At 47.5% G+C, this 23,303-nt stretch overlaps 1 protein-coding gene across 2 annotated transcripts in view; it reads right to left on the reverse strand.

Annotated features, from left to right (window-relative positions):
* luzp2 (leucine zipper protein 2) overlaps window positions 1-23,303 on the reverse strand; it is a 185,933-nt gene that overhangs the window by 63,689 nt on the left and 98,941 nt on the right. For both annotated transcript variants that reach the window (XM_033038646.1, XM_033038645.1), the window contains exons 2-3: window positions 13,726-13,843; window positions 1,636-1,706 (exon numbers count right to left, since the gene is read on the reverse strand). In XM_033038646.1, coding sequence (XP_032894537.1) covers window positions 1,636-1,706; window positions 13,726-13,843 — 189 coding nt within the window. The remainder of the gene's footprint in view (window positions 1-1,635; window positions 1,707-13,725; window positions 13,844-23,303) is intronic.

Raw genomic sequence — 23,303 nt, forward strand, 5'->3', positions numbered from 1 at the left:
GTATGGATTTTACAGAATGCTTGCAGACATGGCAAGCTAATTAAATTCACAGCACAATCATGAGTTCTGACAATATGGTCAGACAAATTTGTCTTCATGCCGCCCATTATTTGGCATATTACATTGCATCTATACGATCAAGGGTCTGTGGCCAAAATATCAAAGCCTTGACGAAAAGGAACATTAAGGAAAAAAATGTCTGGTTTTGGTGAGGCTTTTACGATTTGAATTTTATTTGATTATGGTGTTCGCTACCAATCTATAAAATATGCACCCGAATTATAGAAATGAAGGAAAATAAGGGAGCCAAAGCAATGGAATCCAATGTTTTCATATTTAATATTCCACTTATGTTCCAGTGGAAGTTATTCCCACAGGTGGCTGTGGAGGCCAAGTCAATGGATATTTTTTTAAGGCAGAGATAGATAGATTTCTTGATTAATACGGGTCTCAGGGGTTACGGGGAGAAGGCAGGAGAATGGGGTTAGGAGGGAGAGATAGGTCAGCCATGATTGAATGGTGGAGTAGACTTGATGGGCCGAATGGCCTAATTCTGCTCCTATCACTTATGACCTTATGACCTATTTACTGCACTGATATGCTTCACTATGGATTGGAAGAAGGGTTAGGAGATGGGATAGCATTAGTAAGACCACAATAACGTAATGAGGAGCCTGTGTGAGAATCCTTCCTCAGGGAACTGGAGCCAGTCCTAGAGAAGAATGCAAGGGTCTCTACCCAGAACGTCACCCTCCAGAGATGCTGCCTGTCCCGCTGAGTTACTCCAGCTTTTTGTTTCTCCCTTCGATTTCAACCAGCATCTGCAGTTCTTTCCTACACGGTTTCTCCCGAACAGTAACAGAGGACTCTGTGGTTGACGGACTGTCCCCAGGGACACATTCGGAGATGGTGCTGTGGGAGTGCTGCTGGGAGGTCGTTAACTCTGTGAAAGATGCTCTTTGGTCGGCCCGAACCTCGTTGGTCTCCCAGCGGAGCGAGATGTCCATCGGGGAATGTTGCCGACTGGCCCGCTGCAGACTGCAGGAGTACGTGCTGAGGGACGCACTGACTCCAGCACTCCGTGACTTTTTTTGGCGAACCAGCACCTGCAGTTCCTCGTGTCTGCACCGACTGTAGATGATTTAGTCTAATTTTCTTAAGTTTAGAGATACAGCGCGGAAACAGGCCCTTCGGCCCGCTGAGTCCGCGCCGACCAGCGATCCCCGCACATTGCCCCTACACACACCGGGGACAATTTTGCACAGACACCAAGCCAATTAACCTACAAACCTGTACGCCTTTGGAGTGTGGGAGGAAACCAAAGATCTCGGAGAAAACCCTCGCAGGTCACAGGGAGAACGTACAAACTCAGTACAGACGGCACCCGTAGTCAGGATCGAACCCGGGTCTCCGGCGCTGCGAACGCTTTATAAGGCAGCAACTCTACCGCTCTGCCACAGTGACCGTCCCGTGGTCTGAGTCTCAGCAACAGGAAAGGTTACAATAGGAGTAAACACAGTATTGATTGAAATCTCAGAACTACAACGGAGGATAATATTATCAATGTATTCCACATTATTACTGCAAGAAGGTTGTTCCTTCAGCTAAGAGAAGAATGAAAAGTCCAACACTCACTTCTGCTTCTGGCTTATCTCCAGTAGTTTCTGCACATCGTTTTTGGTAACCGTCCCATCCGTTTTCAAGGACTGTCGAGGAGTTTGCAAAGGAATAAATGTTGTAGGAAGAAAGGGCTTCACAAATCAAACATCGTGGCAAAATCATTCATAGACAAAAGACAATAGGAGCAGGAGTAGGCCATTCGGCCCTTCGAGCCAGCACCGCCATTCAATGTGATCATGGCTGATCATCCACAATCAGTACCCCGTTCCTGCCTTCTCCCCATATCCCCTGACTCCGCTATCTTTAAGAGCTCTATCTAACTCTCTCTTAAAAGCATCCAGAGAACCTGCCTCTGAGGAAGAGAATTCCACAGACTCACAACTCTCTATGTGAAAAAGTATTTCCTCATCTCCTTTCTAAATGGCCTACCCCTTATTCTTAAACTGTAGCCCCATGTTCTGGACCCCCCCCCAACATCAGGAACATGATTCCTGCCGCTAGCATGTCCAAACCCTTAATAATCCTGCTTAAGAAGGAACTGCAGATGCTGGAAAATCGAAGGTAGACAAAAATGCTGGAGAAACTCAGCGGGTGAGGCAGCATCTATGGAGTGAAGGAAATAGGCAACGTTTAGGACCAAAACCCTTCTTCAGATCCTCCACGCCTCTCCACGCGCCCGTCCCGCGCTACCCACACGCTACCTGTGCGTCACAACGCGATGACCACATTTTTGGAGGTCGCGTAAATGGCGCGAAATGACGGCCAAGTGGGATAGGCCCTTATGTGTGCGGGGATCGCTGGTCAGCATGGACTGGGTGGGCCGAAGGGTCTGTTTCTGTGCTGTATCTCTAAACTAAACTAAAGTATTTTCTAACTTGATTCCTGTTGCTGTGAACAAAAACATTGGTTAACATGGAATGCTTGCATTGGACGGCATATTGTTTCATGTTTGAATTGCAGCCAGAACAAGTTATTAAATTCCAAATTCCAAGATGTTGCCCAACCCAGGCGATTATTTGCGCGCTGGCCACAGAAAGCACATCTACAGTCACATATTACAAACGCTCCACACTCTTAAATCTCCACTCATACACCAACATTTCTTCCTTTAACTATATCATTCCTTTATCATGTATCATGTACACTGTAAACGGCTCGATTGTAATCATGTATTGTCTTTCCGCTGACTGGTTAGCACGCAACAAAAGCTTTTCACTGTACCTCGATACATGTGACAATAAACTAAACTGAAACTGAGTGAAAGTGAAATTAAAATAATAAATGCCTGCACTCCACAGATCCCACTCTTCTCTTCACTGTTCCTACGGATAGATGTAGTGTTGCCAACTGTCCCGTATTAGCCGGGACATCCCGTATATTGGGCTAAATTGGTTTGTCCCATATAGGACCGCCCTTGTCCCGTATTTGACTGCGCTGGGCCCGGCCCTGCCTCACCCATCCCGACGTAGTACAGCCCATGGAGTGCAGCAGCAGCCGCGCCTCGCCCGTGGCTCCGTCGGTCGGTCGACAACCCGGCCAGCTGTCCGACCTTCGGACCTTCGCTTACCGCCGACACCACCACCACCACCACTCCTTCTCATGGCCGAACATCGGTTCATGAGTTGGATGGGCTGCCTGACTTTGCGCGCGACATCGAGCGGCACGGGTCAAAACTCCTCAGCTGGCCCGCCGGCTGGGCTTTACGTACAGTCCAGCACCCGGGGCCAACTCATCATTCACCCAGCCACGGCCGAGTCGGTCAACGAATTGCCGTCGGGAATTTGTCCCGTATTTTGACCTTTTGTCCCTTATTTGGGAGTGAGAAAGTTGGCAACCCTAGATAGATATGCATTATAGTGGAGCAGCTGGTAGAGCTGCTGATTGACAGCGCCTGAGACACAGGTTCGATCCCGACCTCGGGTGCTGTCTGTGCAGAGTTTGCACGATTCCACTGCGACTGCGTGGGTTTCCTCCCACAACACAAAGACGTGCGGGTTTGTAGGTTAATCGGCCCTCTGTAAGTGTGTGGGGAGCGGATGCGAAACTGTGATAACATAGAACTAGTGTGAACGGGTGATCGATGGTCGGCGTGGACTCGATGGGCCGAAGGGCCTGTATCTATGCAGCCCCTCTAATCTAATCTAAACCTCTGTGGGTCAGCCAATCTACCAACAGGAAAAGCAAATCACTTTACATGAATTTATAAAGTTCAAATGATAGGAGCAGAATTAGGCCATTCGGCCCATCCATTCAAATCCGCCATGGCATATGCAGTTTAATGTGGATAAATGTGAGGTTATCCACCTTGGTAGCAAAAACAGGATGGCAGATTACTATCTAAATGGTGTCAAGTTGGGAAAAGGGGAAGTACAACAGGATCTGGGGGTCCTTGTTCATCAGTCAATGAAAGTAAGCATGCAGGTACAGCAGGCAGTGAAGAAAGCGAATGGCATGTTGGCCTTTATAACAAGAGGAGTTGAGTATAGGAGCAAAGAGGTCCTTCTGCAGTTGTACAGAGCCCTAGTGAGACCACACCTGGAGTATTGTGTGCAGTTTTGGTCCCCTAATTTGAGGAAGGACATTCTTGTTATTGAGGGAGTGCAGCGTAGGTTTACAAGGTTAATTCCCGGGATGGCGGGACTGTCGTATGCTGAGAGAATGGAGCGGCTGGGCTTGTATATTCTGGAGTTTAGAAGGAAGTGAGGGGATCTTATTGAAACATATAAGATTATTAAGGGCTTGGACACGCTAGAGGCAGGAAACATGTTCCCGATGTTGGGAGACTCCAGAACCAGGGGCCACAGTTTAAGAATAAGGAGTAAGCCATTTAGAACAGAGACGAGGAAACACTTTTTCTCACAGAGTGTTGTGAGTGTGGAATTCTCTGCCTCAGAGGGCGGTGGAGGCCGTTTCTCTGGATACTTTCAAGACAGAGCTAGATAGGGCTCTTAAAAGTAGCGGAGTCAGGGGATATGGGGAGAAGGCAGGAACGGGGTACTGATTGGGGATGATCAGCCATGATCACATTGAATGGCGGTGCTGGCTCGAAGGGCCGAATGACCTACTCCTGCACCTATTGTCTATTGTCAATCATGGCTGATCTATCTCTCCCTCTCAACCCCATTCTCCTGCCTTCTCTCTGAAGTCAGTGTTTTTTTTTAAACATTTTGGTACATTTATATTTTCTGCTGGGATCCATGTGAAACATTGCTGCTGACACGAAATAGCTGATGTCCAAAATAAAAACTGAAAATACTGTAAATACACGGCAGTCTGTGCAACACTTGCGAGGGGAAAAAAAACCCAAGGAAAGAGAATTCAAGTTTCAAGTCTTGACTACTTGAATCTCTTTGAAAGCTGCATTTCCATTTTGATGAAAGGTTACTGATCCAAAACGTTCTGAATCTCTTCTCACAGCTGCACGGCACTTACTGGCTTTCATTAAAGTACTGAGCTCAACTTGAACACCGACTTGCTGAGTCTGCCCCGTACTCAAGATGCAGAATCTAGATACTTAAGGGGCTGTCCCACTGCACGAGGTAATTCAAGAGCTCTCCCGAGTTTAAAAAAAAATCAAACTCGTGGTAAGCACGTAGAATGTTCGTAGCGGGTACGTCAGAGCTCGGGGACGTCTCTTAGCGGCTCGTAACGCTAACGGCAGGTACTCGGAAAACGCGGTAAGCTCGTGAAGACTCATGAAGATTTTTCAACTTGTTGGAAAATGTCCACGAGAGCCCCGAGTACCGACGAGCGGCTATTACCGTAATTCTCCGAGTTTGAATCAGGGGAAACTCAGGTGAACTCTTGAATTAACTTGTACAGTGGGACAGCCCCTTTAACAAGTGCCAGGTAAACCTCAGTAGTTTTTTTTAGAGATACAGCGTGGAAACAGGCCCTCAAGTCTGCGCCGACCATCGATCCACCTGTTCACACTAGTTCTATGTTTTCCCATTTTCTCATCCACGCCCGACACACTAGGGGGCAATTTTACAGAGGGTCGATTGACCTACAAACCCGCACGTCTTTGGGATGTGGGATAAAACGTTGTCACCGTGCCTCGATACACGTGACAACAAACTAAACAAAACTCCGCAGCGGTAGAGTTGCTGCCTCACAGCGCCAGAGACCCGGGTTCGATCCTGTCCACGGGTGCTGTCTGTACGGAGTTTGTACGTTCTCCCCGTGACCTGCGTGGGTTTTCTCCAGGATCTCTGCTTTCCTCCCGCACTCCAAAGACGTACAGGGGGGCTCTGCCCGAGCCGGCTGCCTGCCCCTTTTCCGGGGTTACGTCCGCGCCCGGGTGGTGTTAGAGAGGGATGATGCGCTGTCCACGGGCACCCTGGGGGATTTCCGGGACCGCTGGGCACCGCGGGGGGTTGAATGTATCCACAATGAGGATTGTAACTTAGTTGTATAGTAGTTTATTTAATATATTTGTATTATGGTGGTGGCTACTGTTTTGTTTTATTGTATTGCAAATATTATTTTTAATAACTGAATACATTTTATGATAATAATTTTTTTTTTAATGTACAGGCATGTCAGTTATTTTGCTTGGTATAAATGTTAAAATTACACGGTGATGTCAAATGTAACCCCGTAGATTGCTAGAGACTAGTATTAGTTTTAGAGATCCAGCATGGAAGCAGATTCTCACTCCACGCTGACCGTCCATCACCCATCCACACTCGCTCCATGTTATCCCACTTTCCCCGCTCCTCCCTAAATTAAACTTTTCTCACCATCTTCATGGAAATGAGCCAAAGAGTCAAAGAGTAATACGGCGCAGAAACAGACCCTTCAACTCAACTTCAATTTCTTCAGTCAGAGGGTGGTGAATCTGTAGAATTATTTGCCACAGAAGGCCGTCAATTGATATTTTCGAGGCAGAGATAGATAGATTCTTGATTAGTGCGGGTGTCGGAGGTTACGGGGAGAAGGCAGGAGAATGGTGTTAAGAAGGAGAAATAGATCGGCCATGATTGAATGGCAGAGTTGACATGATGGGCCGAATTGCCTAATTCTGCTCTGATCACTTATGACTTTCTGACCTATTTACTGCACTGATGTGCTTCACTATGGATTGAAAGAAGGGTAGGAGATGGGATAGCATTAATAAGGGGACCACAATAACGTAATGAGGAACCTGTGTGAGAATTGTTCCTCAGGGAACTGGAGCCAGTCCAGAGAAGAATGCAAGGGTCTCGACCCAGAACGTCACCCATTCCTTCTCTCCAGAGATGCTGCCTGTCCGGCTGAATTACACTTTTTGTGTCTACCTTCGATTTAAACCAGCATCTGCAGTTCCTTCCTGCACGGTTTCTCCCAAAAGGTAACAGAGGACTCTGTGATTTAGAGACTGCAGAGATAGACAATAGACAATGGACAATATGTGCAGTAGGCCATTCGGCCCTTCGAGCCAGCACCGCCATTCAATGTGATCATGGCTGATCATCCCCAATCAGTACCCCGTTCCTGCCTTCTCCCCATATCCCCTGACTCCACTATTTTTAAGAGCCCTATCTAGCTCTCTCTTGAAAGCATCCAGAGAACCTGCCTCGACCTCTGAGGCAGAGAAATCCACAGACTCACAACTCTCTGTGAGAAAAAGTGTTTCCTCGTCTCCGTTCTAAATGGCTTACTCCTTATTCTTATTAGTGTGGGTGTCAAAAGTTTATGGGGAGAAGGTAGGAGAATGGGGTTAAGAAGGAGAGATAGATCAGCCATGATTGAATGGTGGAGAAGACTTGATGGGCCAATTGGCCTAATTCTGCTCCTGTGACATGACATGGCCTTAAGACCATCGATCACCTGTCCACTCCCTAAATTAAACCCCGAATTAGACTTTCCCACCAAATTAAAGGAAATGTGCCATAGAGTCTTAAGGGCCTGTCCCACTTGGCGATTTTTTCGGTGACTGCCGGCATCATATCAGTGTCGCCAATAGGTTTTGAACATTTCATAATCCAGCGGCGACAAAAAAAAATGTTGCTACACTTGAAAAAACGCCGGGCACCAATACGTCATCACACCGCGAATTTCTCAGTGACCTGATACGTCAGTCAATGATGCCGGCAGTTGCCGAAAAAATCGGCAAGTGGAACAGGCCCTATAGTCATCGAGAACGGAAACAGGCCCTTCGGCCCAACTTATCCATGTCACCCAAGATGCCTCATTAGAGTGAGTCCCATTTGCCCACATTTGGACAATATCCCTCTCAACCTATCCATGTACCTGTCAAAGTGTATTTTATATGTTGTTATAGTACTTGTCCCAACTACCTCCTCTGGCAGCTCGTTCCATATATTCACCACCCTCTGAGCGGAGATAACATTGTTGACAAATTAACCAGTGATCTAGAGCCTTGAGGAATGTCAGCATAATCAATAAACCTCCCTTGCCAAGGGCAATATAAGATGAAAGAATAAGCAGGGCAATGAGCGAGCAGGGAGAATTCAGTGTGAAATTAGTTACACAAAAGAGAAAAAAATTAATATGAAATACAATTTAAGCCACGATACTTTATATTAAACAATGCTGGCTGTCTTGTATCACCTGGAGAGAGTGAATGTTTCTACTAGTGGGAGAGTCTCGGACCAGAGGCCACAGCCTCAGAATTAAATGACGTTCCTTTAGGAAGGAGATGAGGAGGAATTTCTTCAGCCAGAGGGTGGTGAATCTGTGGAATTCATTGCCACAGAAGGCTGTAGAGGCCAAGTCAATAGATATTTTTAGGGCAGAGATAGATAGATTCTCGATTAGTACGGGTGTCAGGGGTTACGGGGAGAAGGCAAGAGAATGGGGTTAGGAGGGAGAGATAGATCAGCCATGATTGATGGACAGAATAGTAGACTCGGTGGGCCGAATGGCCTAATTCTGCTCCTATTACTTAACAACATGAACATAATGTCATAATAGTGGTACAATATCACTGGACACAATCCTTTGATTCTACCCAAGCCAACTACTCTATGCTCAGTATTGAGGATCTCATTAGAGAAGCGATGGAACTGTTTTTTTTAATTTACAGGTAGGCTAACAGATTATTTATGCAGTAATCAGCCAATATTATTCAACAAGAATGTGGAAAAATGTTCTCCTGGGAGGGAATGGTCTTTAAAGTTTATAGTTAATGGATGCTGTACAGAAATGACAAATGATAATAATAAAATGTATTCAATCTATCAAATGACCCCAGAGTATAACAGCCATGATCACAATGAAACATAGAAACATAGACAATAGGTGCAGGAGTAGGCCATTCGGCCCTTCGAGCCTGCACCGCCATTCAATATGATCATGGCTGATCATCCAACTCAGTATCCTGTACCTGCCTTCTCTCCATACCCCCTGATCCCTTTAGCCACAAGGGCCACATCTAACTCCCTCTTAAATATAGCCAATGAACTGGCCTCACCTACCTTCTGTGGCAGAGAATCCCAGAGATTCACCACTCCCTGTGTGAATGAATGGCGGTGCTGGCTCGAAGGGCTGAATGGCCTCCTCCTGCGCCGATTTTCTATGTTTCTATGTTTCTATGATAGTCAAGTGAGTCATATTCGTCTACAATGATGATTTAAAAGAATAAAGTGTATTTGGACATCATGAGAGAGAGCATCTTCATTTCTCTGCAAATCCACCTGTCTCAACAATCACCAGGTATGCTTTGTCTGCTGGGGTTCAATGACTATTCTCATAGACTCATAGTCATACAACACGGCAACAGGCCCTTCGGCCCAACTGGTACACGATGGCCAAGATCTATGCTAGTCCCACCTGCTGTGTTTCCTCCAATTCCATCAGGTCTGAAGAAGGGTCTCGACCCAAAATGTCACCCATTCCTTTTCTCCAGAGATGCTGACAGCCTTTTGTGTCTACCTTCCATCAGGATCTTAATGTATAAGGACCAGGATTTAGGTACATTTAGAAAGGGACTAATTAGGGTGAGTCAGCATGTCTTTGTGAGAGGTATATCTTGTCCCATTAACTGCATTGAGTACACTTGTTCACACAGAGAGTTGTGAGTCTGTGAATTCTCTGCCTCAGAGGGCGGTGGAGGCCAATTTTCTGGATACTTTCAAGAGAGAGCTAGATAGGGCTCTTAAAGATAGCGGAGTCAGAGGATATGGGGAGAAGGCAGGAACGGGGTACTGATTGTGGATGATCAGCCACGATCACATTGAATGTGATTCAATGCTGGCTCGAAGGGCCGAATGGCCTACTCCTGCACCTATTGTCTATTGTCTATTGCCCCATCAGCACTAGTCCCACCTGCCCGCATTTGGCCCATATTCCTCTAAACCTCTCCTATCCATGTACCTGTCCAAGTGTCTTTTAAAATTGGTATATTACCTGCCTCGGCTACCTCCAGCTCGTTCTAAAAGAGCTACCACCCTCTGCTTGAAAGAGTTGCCCTCTGATTCCTATTAAATCTTTCACATCTCAGCTTAAACCTGTTTCTTGATTCCCCTACTCTGGGTAAAAGATTACACATTCGCCCTATCAATCCCCCACACAATCTATGAATTAGCATTCATAGCAAAAGGATTTGAGTATAGGAGCAGGGAGGTCCTACTGCAGTTGTACAGGGTCTTGGTGAGACCACACCTGGAGTATTGCGTACAGTTTTGGTCTCCTAATCTGAGGAAAGACATTCTTGCCATAGAGGGAGTGCAGAGAAGGTTCACCAGGCTGATTCCTGGGATGTCAGGACTTTCATATGAAGAAAGACTGGATAGACTCGGCTTGTACTCGCTAGAATTTAGAAGATTGAGGGGGGATCTTATAGAAACTTACAAAATTCTTAAGGGGTTGGACAGGCTAGATGCAGGATGATTGTTCCCGATGTTGGGGAAGTCCAGGTCAAGGGGTCACTGTTTAAGGATAAGGGGGAAATCTTTTAGGACCGAGATGAGAAAAACATTTTTCACACAGAGAGTGGTGAATCTGTGGAATTCTCTGCCACAGAAGGTAGTTGAGGCCAGTTCATTGGCTATATTTAAGAGGGAGTTAGATGTGGCCCTTGTGGCTAAAGGGATCAGGGGGTATGGAGAGAAGGCAGGTACAGGATACTGAGTTGGATGATCAGCCATGATCATATTGAATGGCGGTGCAGGCTCGAAGGGCCGAATGGCCTACTCCTGCACCTATTTTCTATGTTTCTATGTAAACTTCTCATCATCATCATCATTGTTGAAAACATCAAGGGGCACGGTGCCTTACAATGCCGTGTACGACAGTGATCGCAACTTCTACTGAAGTGTGGATGGCCATTGGCTCGCTAGGAGCTCATCCGCCCTTTGACAGGTCTTGTTGGCACTGCTGGGGGTCCACAGCCCCCTCCTCACCTGGCAAACCAGGTGGGGGAGAGGGTTTAGTCGCCAACTATCCGACCATGGAGCAGGTAGCACGGGATTACATGGTACCCATGGCAGGGGGAACTCCCCACGACCTGACCTTGTACACCCTCACGGTCTTATACACCCCTATAGTGTCACCCCTCTGCCTCCTGGGCTCCACGGATTAAAGCCAAAATCTGCCCACCCTCTTCCCACAGCTGAGGTCCTTAAGTCCTGGCAACATCCCCGTGAAACTGCTCTGCACCCTCTCATGCTCGATTAAATCCTTCCCACAGCAGGGAGACAAAAATGCTGGAGAAACTCAGCGGGTGAGGTAGCATCTATGGAGCGAAGGAAATAGGTGATGTTTCGGGTCGAGACCCTTCTTCAGACTGATGTGGGGGTGGGGGGGGCGTGAGGAAGAAAGGAAGAGGCGGAGACAGTGGGCTGTGGGAGAGCTGGGAAGGGGAGGGGAAGGAGGGAGAAAGCAAGGACTACCTGAAATTGGAGAAGTCAATGTTCATACCGCTGAGGTGTAAACTACCCAAGCGAAATATGAGGTGCTGCTCCTCCAATTTGCGGTGGGACTCACTCTGGCCATGGAGGAGGCCCAGGACAGAGAGTTCGGATTGGGAATGGGAGGGGGAGTTGAAGTGCTGAGCCACGTGGAGATCAGGTTGGTTATTGCGAACCGAGCGGAGGTGTTGGGCCAAACTCACCCGCTGAGTTTCTCCAGCATTTATGTCTACCTTCGATTTTCCAGCATCTGCAGTTCCTTCTTAAACAATCCTTCCCACAGCTTGGTGACCAAAAACAGACCATTGATTGCCTCCAGAAATTCCAGAATGTTCCTTGTGGGGGTGACTGGCTAGGGGGGGGTGCCTGTCTCCGGGGTGAGCTCCGACGCCGCGCCCCCCCCCCCCCCCCCCCCCCTCCCCATCTGTGTTGTGGGATGGGGCCCTACGGGTCCCACTTGGTCTGGTACTCTATAAGGGGACTCAACATTTCTGACGTGGGAAATATTGTGAGCGTGAGAGGTTGTTCATTATTTTCCTGGTCATAATATGAATTGTACTCAGTCCACTATCCCAAGAATATTTATGTAGTAAGAGGGGCTGTCGATAACTGCTGCTTCATGCCCATTATTAGTTTAGTTTAGTTACATTGTCTGGTGTACTGAGGGAGGCACAGTGAAAAAAATCTGTTGCGTGCTAACCAGTCAGCGGAAAAGCCATACATGATTACAATCGGGCCGTTTACGATGTATAGATACATAGAAACATAGAAACATAGAAATTAGGTGCAGGAGTAGGCCATTCGGCCCTTCGAGCCTGCACCGCCATTCAATATGATCATGGCTGATCATCCAACTCAGTATCCCGTACCTGCCTTCTCTCCATACCCTCTGATCCCCTTAGCCACAAGAGCCACATCTAACTCCCTCTTAAATATAGCCAATGAACTGGCCTCGACTACCCTCTGTGGCAGGGAGTTCCAGAGATTCACCACTCTCTGTGTGAAAAAAGTTCTTCTCATCTCGCTTTTAAAGGATTTCCCCCTTATCCTTAAGCTGTGACCCCTTGTCCTGGACTTCCCCAACATCGGGAGCAATCTTCCTGCATCTAGCCTGTCCAACCCCTTAAGAATTTTGTAAGTTTCTATAAGATCCCCTCTCAATCTCCTAAATTCTAGAGAGTATAAACCAAGTCTATCCAGTCTTTCTTCATAAGACAGTCCTGACATCCCAGGAATCAGTCTGGTGAACCTTCTCTGTACTCCCTCTATGGCAATAATGTCCTTCCTCAGATTTGGAGACCAAAACTGGACGCAATACTCCAGGTGTGGTCTCACCAAGACCCGGTACAACTGCAGTAGAACCTCCCTGCTCCTATACTCAAATCCTTTTGCTATGAAAGCTAACATACCATTCGCATGATAAGGGTGGCACGGTGGTACAATGGTACAGTTGATGTCTTACAGGGCTTGCAGCGCCGGAGACCCCCGGTTCGATCCCGACCACGGGTGCTGTCTGTACGTTCCCCCCCCGTGACCTGCGTTGGTTTTCTCCGAGAGCTTCGGTTTCCTCCCACACTCCAAAGACGTACAGGTTTGTAGGCCAATTGGCTTGGTGGTGTATGTGTAAATTGTCCCTAATGTGTGTCGGATAGTGTTAGTGCGTGGGAATCGCTGGTCGGTGCCCACTCGGTGGGCCGAAGGGCCTGGTTCCGTGCTGTATCTCTAAACTAAACTAAACTAAACGAAACGGAATTGTTTAAGAAGGAACTGCAGATGTTGGGAAATCGAAGGTAGACAAATATGCTGGAGAAACTCAGCGGGTGCAGCAGCATCTATGGAGCGAAGGAAATAGGCAACGTTTCGGGCTGAAACCCTTCGGGTTTCGGCCCGAAACGTTGCCTATTTCCTTCTGGGTTTCGGCCCGAAACGTTGCCTATTTCCTTCTGGGTTTCGGCCCGAAACGTTGCCTATTTCCTTCCGGGTTTCGTCCCGTAACGTTGCCTATTTCCTTCGCTCCATAGATGCTGCTGCACCCGCTAAGTTTCTCCAGCACTTTTGTCTACCTTAAACTAAAGGGAGCACAGTTCAGGTAAGAAATGTTGGTGCGGGAGTAGATATTTAAGAGTGTGGGGCGATTGTAATATGTGATTATAGATCAGCTTCTGTGGCCAGCGCGCAGATTGTGGCCAGGGCTGGGCGCCATCTTGGAGGGATATCATATGTGCGGTTAGCCGTGTTGATGTTGGCTAACCTGGAGGCTTCCCTTCATTCCTTGTCGGTCTGGTGTTGATTTGGAGAGTTGCTGAAGGAAGCTGCTTTTTTCCGTTGAAATCTTTTTGAGCTTCCGTTCCAGATCATCGGAACCCCGTCTAAAGAACAGGAAAGATGGAAGAACTAAAATAAGAAGTTTAGAGACACAAGCGACCGCAGATTCAAAAACAAAGTGTCGTTTAGTTTAGTTTATAGAGATACAGTGTGGAAACAGGCCCTTCGGTCCGCCGAGCCCGTGCCGACCAGCGATCCCTGCACACTAATGGCCCTGTCCCACGAGTTCATTCCAAGAGCTCTCCCGAGTTTAAAAAAAATCAAACTCGTGGTAAGCACGGAGAATGAACGTAGCGGGTACGTCGGAGCTTGGGGACGTCTCTTAGCGGCTCGTAACGCTAACGGCAGGTACTCGGGGAAGACTCGCTAACGGCAGGTAAGCACGGGAAGACTCGTGAAGATTTTTCACCATGTTGAAAAATGTCCACGAGAGCCCCGAGTACCGACGAGTGGCCATTACGGTAAATCTCCGAGTTCGAATCAGGGCAAACTCGGGAGAGCTCTTGGAATGAACTCGCACCGTGGGACAGGGGTTTAAGGCTGTTCCTCTACTACTCTCAACAAATACATAACAGGCCCAGTGCGGAGATACATAAAGCCCCAGAGAGGGAAAAACATTTATAGCTGAATTATGGCCATGGCACAACATGCACACAGATAGACACAACATGCTGGAGTAACTCAACGGGACAGGCAACATCTCTGATTCGGACAGGCAACATATCTGGAGGGAAGGAACGGGTGCCGTTTGGGCAACGTTTAGGTTGATGAAAGGTCTCGAACCAAAACGCCACCCATTCCTGTTCTCCAGAGATGCTGCCTGTCTGGCTGGGTTACTCCAGCATTTTGTGTCGGTCTTGGGCATAAACCAGCATCTGTAGTTCAGTTTGAGCTGAGCCTGTCTACGCTGTGCAGCTTACAGCCCAGTGGCATGAATATTGATTTCTCTCACTTCAAATAAAACCGACATTCCCTCTCTCTCCATCCCTCCCCCACCCAAGTCGCACCAGCTTCTTGTTCTCACCCAACAACACTCCATAGATGCTGCTGCACCCGCTGAGTTTCCCCAGCAATTTTGTGTACCTTCGATATTCCAGCATCTGCAGTTCCCTTTTGAACAGCTAACAATGGCAATTGTTCCCATTATCATTATTACCTTTTTACTTATCTTTCATTTGTTGTTCTTTCATCGTGTATTTCTCTCAGTTCCCTCGTCCCTAACCAGTCTCAACCCGAAACGTCATCCGTTCCTTCTCACCAGAGATGCTGCCTGTCCCGCTGAGTTACTCCAGCTTTTTGTGTCTATCTTCAGCTCAAACCGGCATCTCCAGATCCTTCTTAAAAACAAAATGCGCGATTGCATTCTGCTATCCCGAAGCGCTGTAGTGAGAGGCTGTTGCTTTTCTAGGATCTGACCATCTGCCATGCCTTTATCCTGGGGTGATCCTTCTGCAAGTGCATCTGTCGCCAGTGCCCAGGTCCCTGCTCTCAGTCCCAATGCCTAATGTTGGCCTGGGCTTAAGATTGGCAGAGGCACCGCCCATTGTTCCATCAGCTGCCCCCCATTGTTCCACCAGCTGGTGGACTCATCGTGGCCCAACTTGGCACAACCATTGGATGGACCACCAATACCCACGGTACCATATCACCATATAACCATATAACAATTACAGCACGGAAACAGGCCATCTCGGCCCCTCTAGTCCGTGCCAAACACTTACTCTCACCTAGTCCCATCTACCTGCGCTCAGACCATAGCCCTCCATTCCTTTCCCGTCCATATGCCTATCCAATTTATTTTTAAATTATAAAATCGAACCTGCCTCCACCACTTCCACTGGAAGCCCATTCCACACACAGCTACCACTCTCTGAGTAAAGAAGTTCCCCCTCATGTTACCCCTAAACCTCTGTCCCTTAATTCTCAAATTATGCCTTCTTGTTTGAATCTACCCTACTCTCAATGGAAAAAGCTTATCCACGTCAACTCTGTCTATCCCTCTCATAATTTTAAAGACCTCTATCAAGTCCCTCCTTAACCTTCTGCGCTCCAAAGAATAAAGACCTGTCTTGTTCAACCTTTCTCTGTACATTCGTGGATTGTTCCCATCAAGCGTTCACTTTGACACCATTGTCTCCAGCTCCAATGATGGATGGTGAGTTGGGGGTGGGAGTTCACCCCCCTGTCGAAGCCGTTCTATGAGTGCCGCACACTCCGTGCACTGGGAGGCCTCCTGTTGAGACCACCACCAGGAGATGACCTTCCAACAGAAAACCCTGTTCAGTTGGCAGATCCGTCCGCGCCAGGGACAGCTGGCGTCGACAGCAACCTGAACATTGCTCGCCTGTTCCCAAACTCCCACCCGCTTGTCGATATGCCATTAGTTCAGTTCAGTTTAGTTCATTGTCACGTGCACAGTGAAAGGCTTTTTGTTGCGTACTATCCAGTCGGCCGAAAGACGATACGTGATTACAATCGAGCCGTTTACAGTGTGTAGATAGACAAAAGTGCTGGAGAAACTCAGCGGGTGCAGCAGCATCTATGGAGCAAAGGAAATAGGCAACGTTTCGGCCCGAAACTTTGCCTATTTCCTTCAGGGTTTCGGCCCAAAACGTTGCCTATTTCCTTCAGGGTTTCGGCCCAAAACGTTGCTTATTTCCTTTAGGGTTTCGGCCCAAAACGTTGCCTATTTCCTTCGCTCCATAGATTTTCCAGCATCTGCAGTTCCTTCTTAAACACAGTGTGTGTAGATACATGATAAAGGGAATGTTGCTGTAGTAGTAGAGGCTTAAGTGTGCGGGAGAGATTGTAATATGTGATTGTAGATCTCTCTGTGGCTTGCACGCACACAGTCGCCTAGGTAGGCGGCATCTTGGAAGTTATTGCCACCAGTCTAGCTATCAGCCTTGCTAAGTGTGTGCTGGAAAGTGTCTTCTGCACAAGAAGACCCAAATAAGTGGAATCAAGCAATACGGGGAGGAAGCAGGAACGGGGGTACTGATTCTGGATGATCAAAGCCATGATCATATTGACTGACGGTGATTGCTCGAAAGGTTAATTGGTTTGGTATGAATGTAAAATTGTCCCAAGTGTGTGTAGGATAATGCAAAATCGCTGGCCGATGGGCTGAAGGTTTAGGTGCACCAAACATGGTGAATAAGGCCAGACGTCAAAAATGCTGGAGAAACTCAGCGGGTGCAACAGCATCTATGGAGCGAAGGAAATAGGCAACGTTTCGGGCCGAAACCCTTCTGGGTTTCGGCCCGAAACGTTGCCTATTTCCTTCAGGGTTTCGGCCCGAAACGTTGCCTATTTCCTTCAGGGTTTCGGCCCGAAACGTTGCCTATTTCCTTCAAGGTTTCGGCCCAAAACGTTGCCTATTTCTTTCGCTCCATAGATGCTGCTGCACCCGCTGAGTTTCTCCAGCTTTTTTGTGTACCTTCGATTTTCCAGCATCTGCAGTTCCTTCTTGAGCAGGTTCAAACAGTAGTTGTATTCAGGTGTTACATGTTAAGTTGGTCCGCTAACGTAATTATCATCGCTGCTGTAGCTGAGCGAGGTTGTTCTCTCGGGCTCAGCTACCTGTTGACTTCCCTCGTCTCAAGGTGAGACAAGCTTAAGTAGCAGGACATTCTCCCCCTAGCCCATGGCGTCACGTGCCAGCCCTCGTAGCTGCTGACGAGGGTTCGGCCATAAGTGGTCTGTGTATCAGCTGACGCCACAAAGGGCTTCTTTCCGTGCTGCATCTCTGAGCTAAGCTAAGACTAAACCGAACTGCAAGCGCACTGGCCTGTGTTCAGAGTGGTGCCTGGAGGTTTAAAGGGAAGAATATTGTAAGAAAAAGCTTCAGAATCTGCTTCTTTAATGTTCCCTCAACTGTTTGAAAGTCTGGCTGTTTTGCCGTATTTTGTTAAGAGTAATGAAAATCCATCAAGTAGTCTTTTCAACGAGTTAACTGACCACGTTTTGTCTCAGCTCTGAATCTCAAGGTTTAACCAGAAACCCATTTATCCCTCGATGAGACAATGAAGGTAGACAAAGCATAATGTGCCAAATTGAAGCGTTTGGCTTCAGCTCACAAGATGTGAATCACGCTGAGATATGGACTTGCGGAGCTAGTCACGGACATACCACCAGCTTGGGGAAATGCTTCTCTCTCCCACACTGAAGGTTCAGTCGGAAGAAAGCAGGTTAACAACACCCCGCTGTATTCAGTAATGCATTTTCCCACCTTGTTTAGGAAGACTCCTTCAACAAAGGCTGTAATTTGTAACTGCCTGATACCTTTCCACAACCCTCTCTGTGGAACCTGACCAGTATTGTATTCAAAAATGCACACTTTCATGAATTGAATGCAGAAAATAAATGCCCATGGAACAGAGTGCAATGATTTAGACATAAGGATATTAACCTTATATGGTCATAGGTAGACACAAATGCTGGAGGAACTCAGCGGGTGAGGCAGCATCTATGGAGCGAAGGAACAGGTGACATTTCGGGTCGAGACTCTTCTTCAGACTGATGTGGGGGTGGGGAGGGGGCGGGAAGTAGAAAGGAAGAGGCGGAGACAGTGGGCTGTGGGGGAGCTGGGAAGGGGAGGGGAAGGAGGGAGAAAGCAGGGACTACCTGAAATTGGAGAAGTCAATGTTCATACCGCTGGGGTGTAAACTGCCCAAGCAAAATATGAGGTGCTGCTCCTCCAATTTGTGCTGGTCCTCACTCTGGCCATGGAAGAGGCCCAGGACAGAAAGGTTGGATTTGGAATGGGAGGGGGAGTTCCCTAATCCAGGCATCATTCTGGTAAACTCAGTGGGTCAGGCAGCATCTCTGGAGAAAATATTTTGTGTGAAGAAGGGTCTCGACCCAAAACGACACCTGTCCGTGTTCTCCAGAGATGCTGCCTGACCCGTTCCGTTACACCAGCACTTTGTGTCTATCTTTGGCCTAAACTGGTTCCTATTAAATTGTCTTTTGTCTATTCTGCCTCAGAGGGCGGTGGAGGCCGGTTCTCTGGATACTTTCAAGAGAGAGCTAGATAGGGCTCTTAAAGATAGCGGAGTCAGGGGATATGGGGAGAAGGCAGGAACGGGGTATTGATTGGGGATGATCAGCCATGATCACATTGAATGGCGGTGCTGGCTCGAAGGGCCGAATGGCCTACTCCTGCACCTATTGTGTATTGTCTATCAATCTTTCCACTCTTTCTCCTTAAACCTATTTTTTCTGATTCTTGATTCCCCTACCCTGGGCAAAGGACTGTGCATACGTGCTATCTATATCCCACATTATCTTGAATAATGAATAAGTAAGTTTAATGGCCAAGTATTCACATACAAGGAATTTGCCTTGGTGCTCCGCCCGCAAATGACAACATGACATACAGTGACTTATTCAACAGGGCAGCACAGAGGCACAGTGGTACATTTGCTGCCTTACAGCGCCAGAGACCCGGGTTCGATGCTGACTATGGGTTAGTATGGGTTAGTGTGGAGTATGTATGTTCTCCCTGTGACCAGGTGGGTTTTCTCCTGGTGCTCCGGTTTCCTCCCACATTCTGAAGACACGTGGATTTGTCGGTCAATTGGTTTCTGCAATTGTAGAATGTGAAGCTGGGATAACATAGAACTAGTGTATGGGGCCATAGGATCATGTGATAGGAGCAGGATTAGGCCATTCGGCCCATCAAGACTACTCCACCATTCAATCATGGCTGATCTATCTCTCCTTCCTAACCCCATTCTCCTGCCTTCTCCCCACTACCCCTGACGCCCGTAAATCTCGTAAGTCGGCGCGAACTAGGTGGGCTGAAGGGCCTAATTCCATGCTGTATCTCTAAACCATAACTACAACCTCCATGAGATTACCCCTTATCCTCCTGCTCTCCAAGGAATAAAGTCCCAGCCTGCCCAGCCTCCCCCTGTAGCTCAGTCCCTGAAGTATTGGAAACATACTTGTAAATCTTCTCCGCGCTCCTTTCACCCAGAGAGTGGTGAGTCTGCTGAATTCTCTGCCTCAGAGGGCGGTGGAAGCCGGTTCTCTGGATACTTTCAAGAGAGAGCTGGATAGGGCTCATGAAGATAGCGGAGTCAGGGGATATGGGGAGAAGGCAGGAACGGGGTACTGATTGTGGATGATCAACCATGATCACATTGAATGGCGGTGCTGGCTCGAAGGGCCAAATGGCCTACTCCTGCACCTATTGTCTATCGTCTAAATGACATCCATTCTATAGCAGGGTGACCAAAACCCAACACAATACTCCAAATGCTGCCTCAGCAACAATCTAGTATGGCAGTTGCGGTGGCGGTTGCAGCTCCTAGACTGTGGAACAGCATCCCTCTTCCCATCAGAACTGCCCCCTCCATCGACTCCTTTAAGTCGAGACTAAAAACTTTTCTGTACTCCCAAGCCTTTCTTGACATCCTCTGAGCGAGGGCTATATGTATATATGTATATGTAGTTTGTTGGTTTATACTATTCTTATAACAAATATAAAGCACTTTGGCCAACGAGAGTTGTTTTTTAAATGAGCTATATAAATAAATTTGACTTGACTTGACAGTGCATTGTACCAGGGCCGTAGTCCTGGTAAATGAATGTGCTTATAAAATCAGTATATGTTTCATTAAACAATGCGCTGCCGGGAGTAAATGGGTGAGCAAAGATCCGTGTGCCAATGAGAGAGAGATTGATGTACTGTGACCACAAATCTTTCTTTTTCATTCCGCAGTTTACTCTTGAATAGATGAAGTATAACATGGTAAAAGTGTATAGATGTTTTCTGGGCAGAAGATGCTACTGATAATAATTGGTCGACAAAAATGCTGGAGTAACTCAGCGGGTGAGGCAGCATCTATGGAGCGAAGGAATAGGTGACGTTTCGGGTCGAGACCATTCGGCCCTTCGAGCTAGCACCGCCATTCGATATGATCATGGCTGATCATTCAACTCAGTATCCCGTCCCTGCCTTCTCTCCATACCCCCTGATCCCTTTAGCCACAAGGGCCACATCTAACTCCCTCTTAAATATAGCCAATGAACTGGTCTCAACTACCTTCTGTGGCAGAGAATTCCACAGATTCACCACTCTCAGTGTAAAAAATGATTTTCTCATCTCGGTCCTAAAAGACTTCCCTCTTATCCTTAAACTGTGACCCCTAGTTCTGGACTTCCCCAACATCGGGAATAATCTTCCTGCATCTAACCTGTCCAACCCCTTAAGAATTGTGTAAGTTTCTATAAGATCCCCCCTCAATCTTCTGAATTCTAGCGTGTACAAGCCGAGTCTATCCAGTCTTTCTTCATATGAAAGTCCTGCCATCCCAGAAATCAGTCTGGTGAACCTTCTCTGTACTCCCTCTATGGCAAGAATGTCTTTCCTCAGATTGGGAGACCAAAACTGTATGCAATACTCCAGGTGTGGTCTCACCAAGACCCTGTACAACTGCAGTAGAACCTCCCTGCTCTTATACTCAAATCCTTTTGCTATGAATGCTAACATACCATTTGCTTTCTTCACTGCCTGCTACATCTGCATTCCTACTTTCAATGACAGGTGTACCATGACACCCAGGTCTCGTTGCATCTCCCCTTTTCCTAATCGGCCACCATTCAGATAATAGTCTACTTTCCTGTTTTTGCCACTAAAGTGGATAACCTCACATTTATCCACATTATACTGCATCTGCCATGCATTTGCCCACTCACCCAGCCTATCCAAGTCACCTTGCAGCCTCCTAGCATCCTCCTCACAGCTAACACTGCCCCCCAGCTTTGTGTCATCCGCAAACTTGGAGATGTTGCATTCAATTCCCTCATCCAGATCATTAATATATATTGTAAATAGCTGGGGTCCCAGCACTGAGCCTTGCGGTACCCCACTAGTCACTGCCTGCCATTGTGAAAAGGACCCGTTTACTCCTACTCTTTGCTTCCTGTCTGCCAGCCAGTTCTCTATCCACATCAATACTGAACCCCCAAGACCGTGGACAATTTACATTTATACCAAACCAATTAACCTGCAAACCTGCACGTCTTTTAGAGTGTGGGAAGAAACCGGAGCGCCCGGAGAAATCCCACGCAGGTCACGGGGAGAACGTCATATCATACAGCTATCAGCTGTGCCGATGATGTCCAAACTGGAGAAAATAAAGATTAAGTTGTTTTTTGAGTTAGAAAGAAGATGGGAGAGAGATGAGTTTTTCATAAGATCATAAGTGATAGGGGTAGAATAAGACCATTCGGCCCATCGGGTCTACTCCGCCATTCAATCATGGCTGATCCATCTCTCCCTCCTAACCCCTTCTCCCCATAACCCCCGACATCCCTTTTGCCCTTTCCTGTACATCTCTACACGGTAAACGGTTCGATTGTAATCATGTACTGTCTTCCCACTGACTGGTTAGCACGCAACAAAAGCTTTTAACTGTACTTACAGCGTAGAGACCTGGGTTCAATACCGACTACGGGTGCTGCCTGTACGGAGTTTGCACGTTCTCACAGTGACTCGCATGGGTTTTCAGCGAGACCTTTGATTTCCTCCCACGCTCCAAAGACGTACAGGTTTGTAGGTTAATTGTCTTGGTATTAGTGTAAAATTGTCCCTAGTGTGTGCGGGGTAGTGTTAGTGTGCGGGGATCGCTGGTCGGTGCGGACTCGGTGGGCCGAAGGGCCTGTTTCCGCGCTGTATCTCTAAACTAAACCAAACCCTTCATCAAACGTCACCATTCCTTTTCTCCTGAGATGCCGCATGACCCGCTGATTTCCTCCAGCATTTTGCGTCTGTCTTCTTCAAAGAAATCACTTGTCTGGCTTATTGTTTGTTAGTAAATTCATGCGCTTTCAAAATGACTCATGAGAGAAGGAACTAAATGAAACATTAATGAGCAGACGTGAATCTGGGATATTTGACAAGTTGTGCGATCATTGGCCGAGGAAAAATAATAAATGAATTGAACTTCCAGTGTGGCTTTAAGAGGTAACAAGCGATGACAGTAAATTGTAATTTGGCAAACCTTCCATGGAAATTGTGCAGCTTTCAATGCAGAGGTCTCAACGTGACTGGTTTTAATATAGAAGGAGGTGCCATTGTGACCATAACATTCAAATCTTTGCATAGTGTCGTTTAGATTAGAGACACAGCACGCAAATAGACAATAGACAATAGGTGCAGGAGTAGGCCATTCGGCCCTTCGAGCCAGCACCACCATTCAATGTGATCATGGCCGATCCCCGCACACTAAACACTATCCTACACGCACTAGGGACAATTTACAATATTACCGAGTCCACTCAACCTGCAAACCTGCGCGTGCTTGGAGTGTGGGAGGAAACCGGAGAAAACCCACGCAGGCCACGGGGAGAACGTGCAAACTCCGCGCGGACAGCACCCGTAGTCGGGATCGAACCCGGGTCTCCGGCGCCGTAAGGCAGCAGATCTACCCGCTGCGTCACCCGGCACGGGTAATTTAAGCAACACAAATATAGGAGAAATACAGCGGTGCT

Source organism: Amblyraja radiata, chromosome 20, assembly GCF_010909765.2.
Source record: "Amblyraja radiata isolate CabotCenter1 chromosome 20, sAmbRad1.1.pri, whole genome shotgun sequence".
NCBI classification, from domain to species: Eukaryota; Metazoa; Chordata; class Chondrichthyes; order Rajiformes; family Rajidae; genus Amblyraja; species Amblyraja radiata.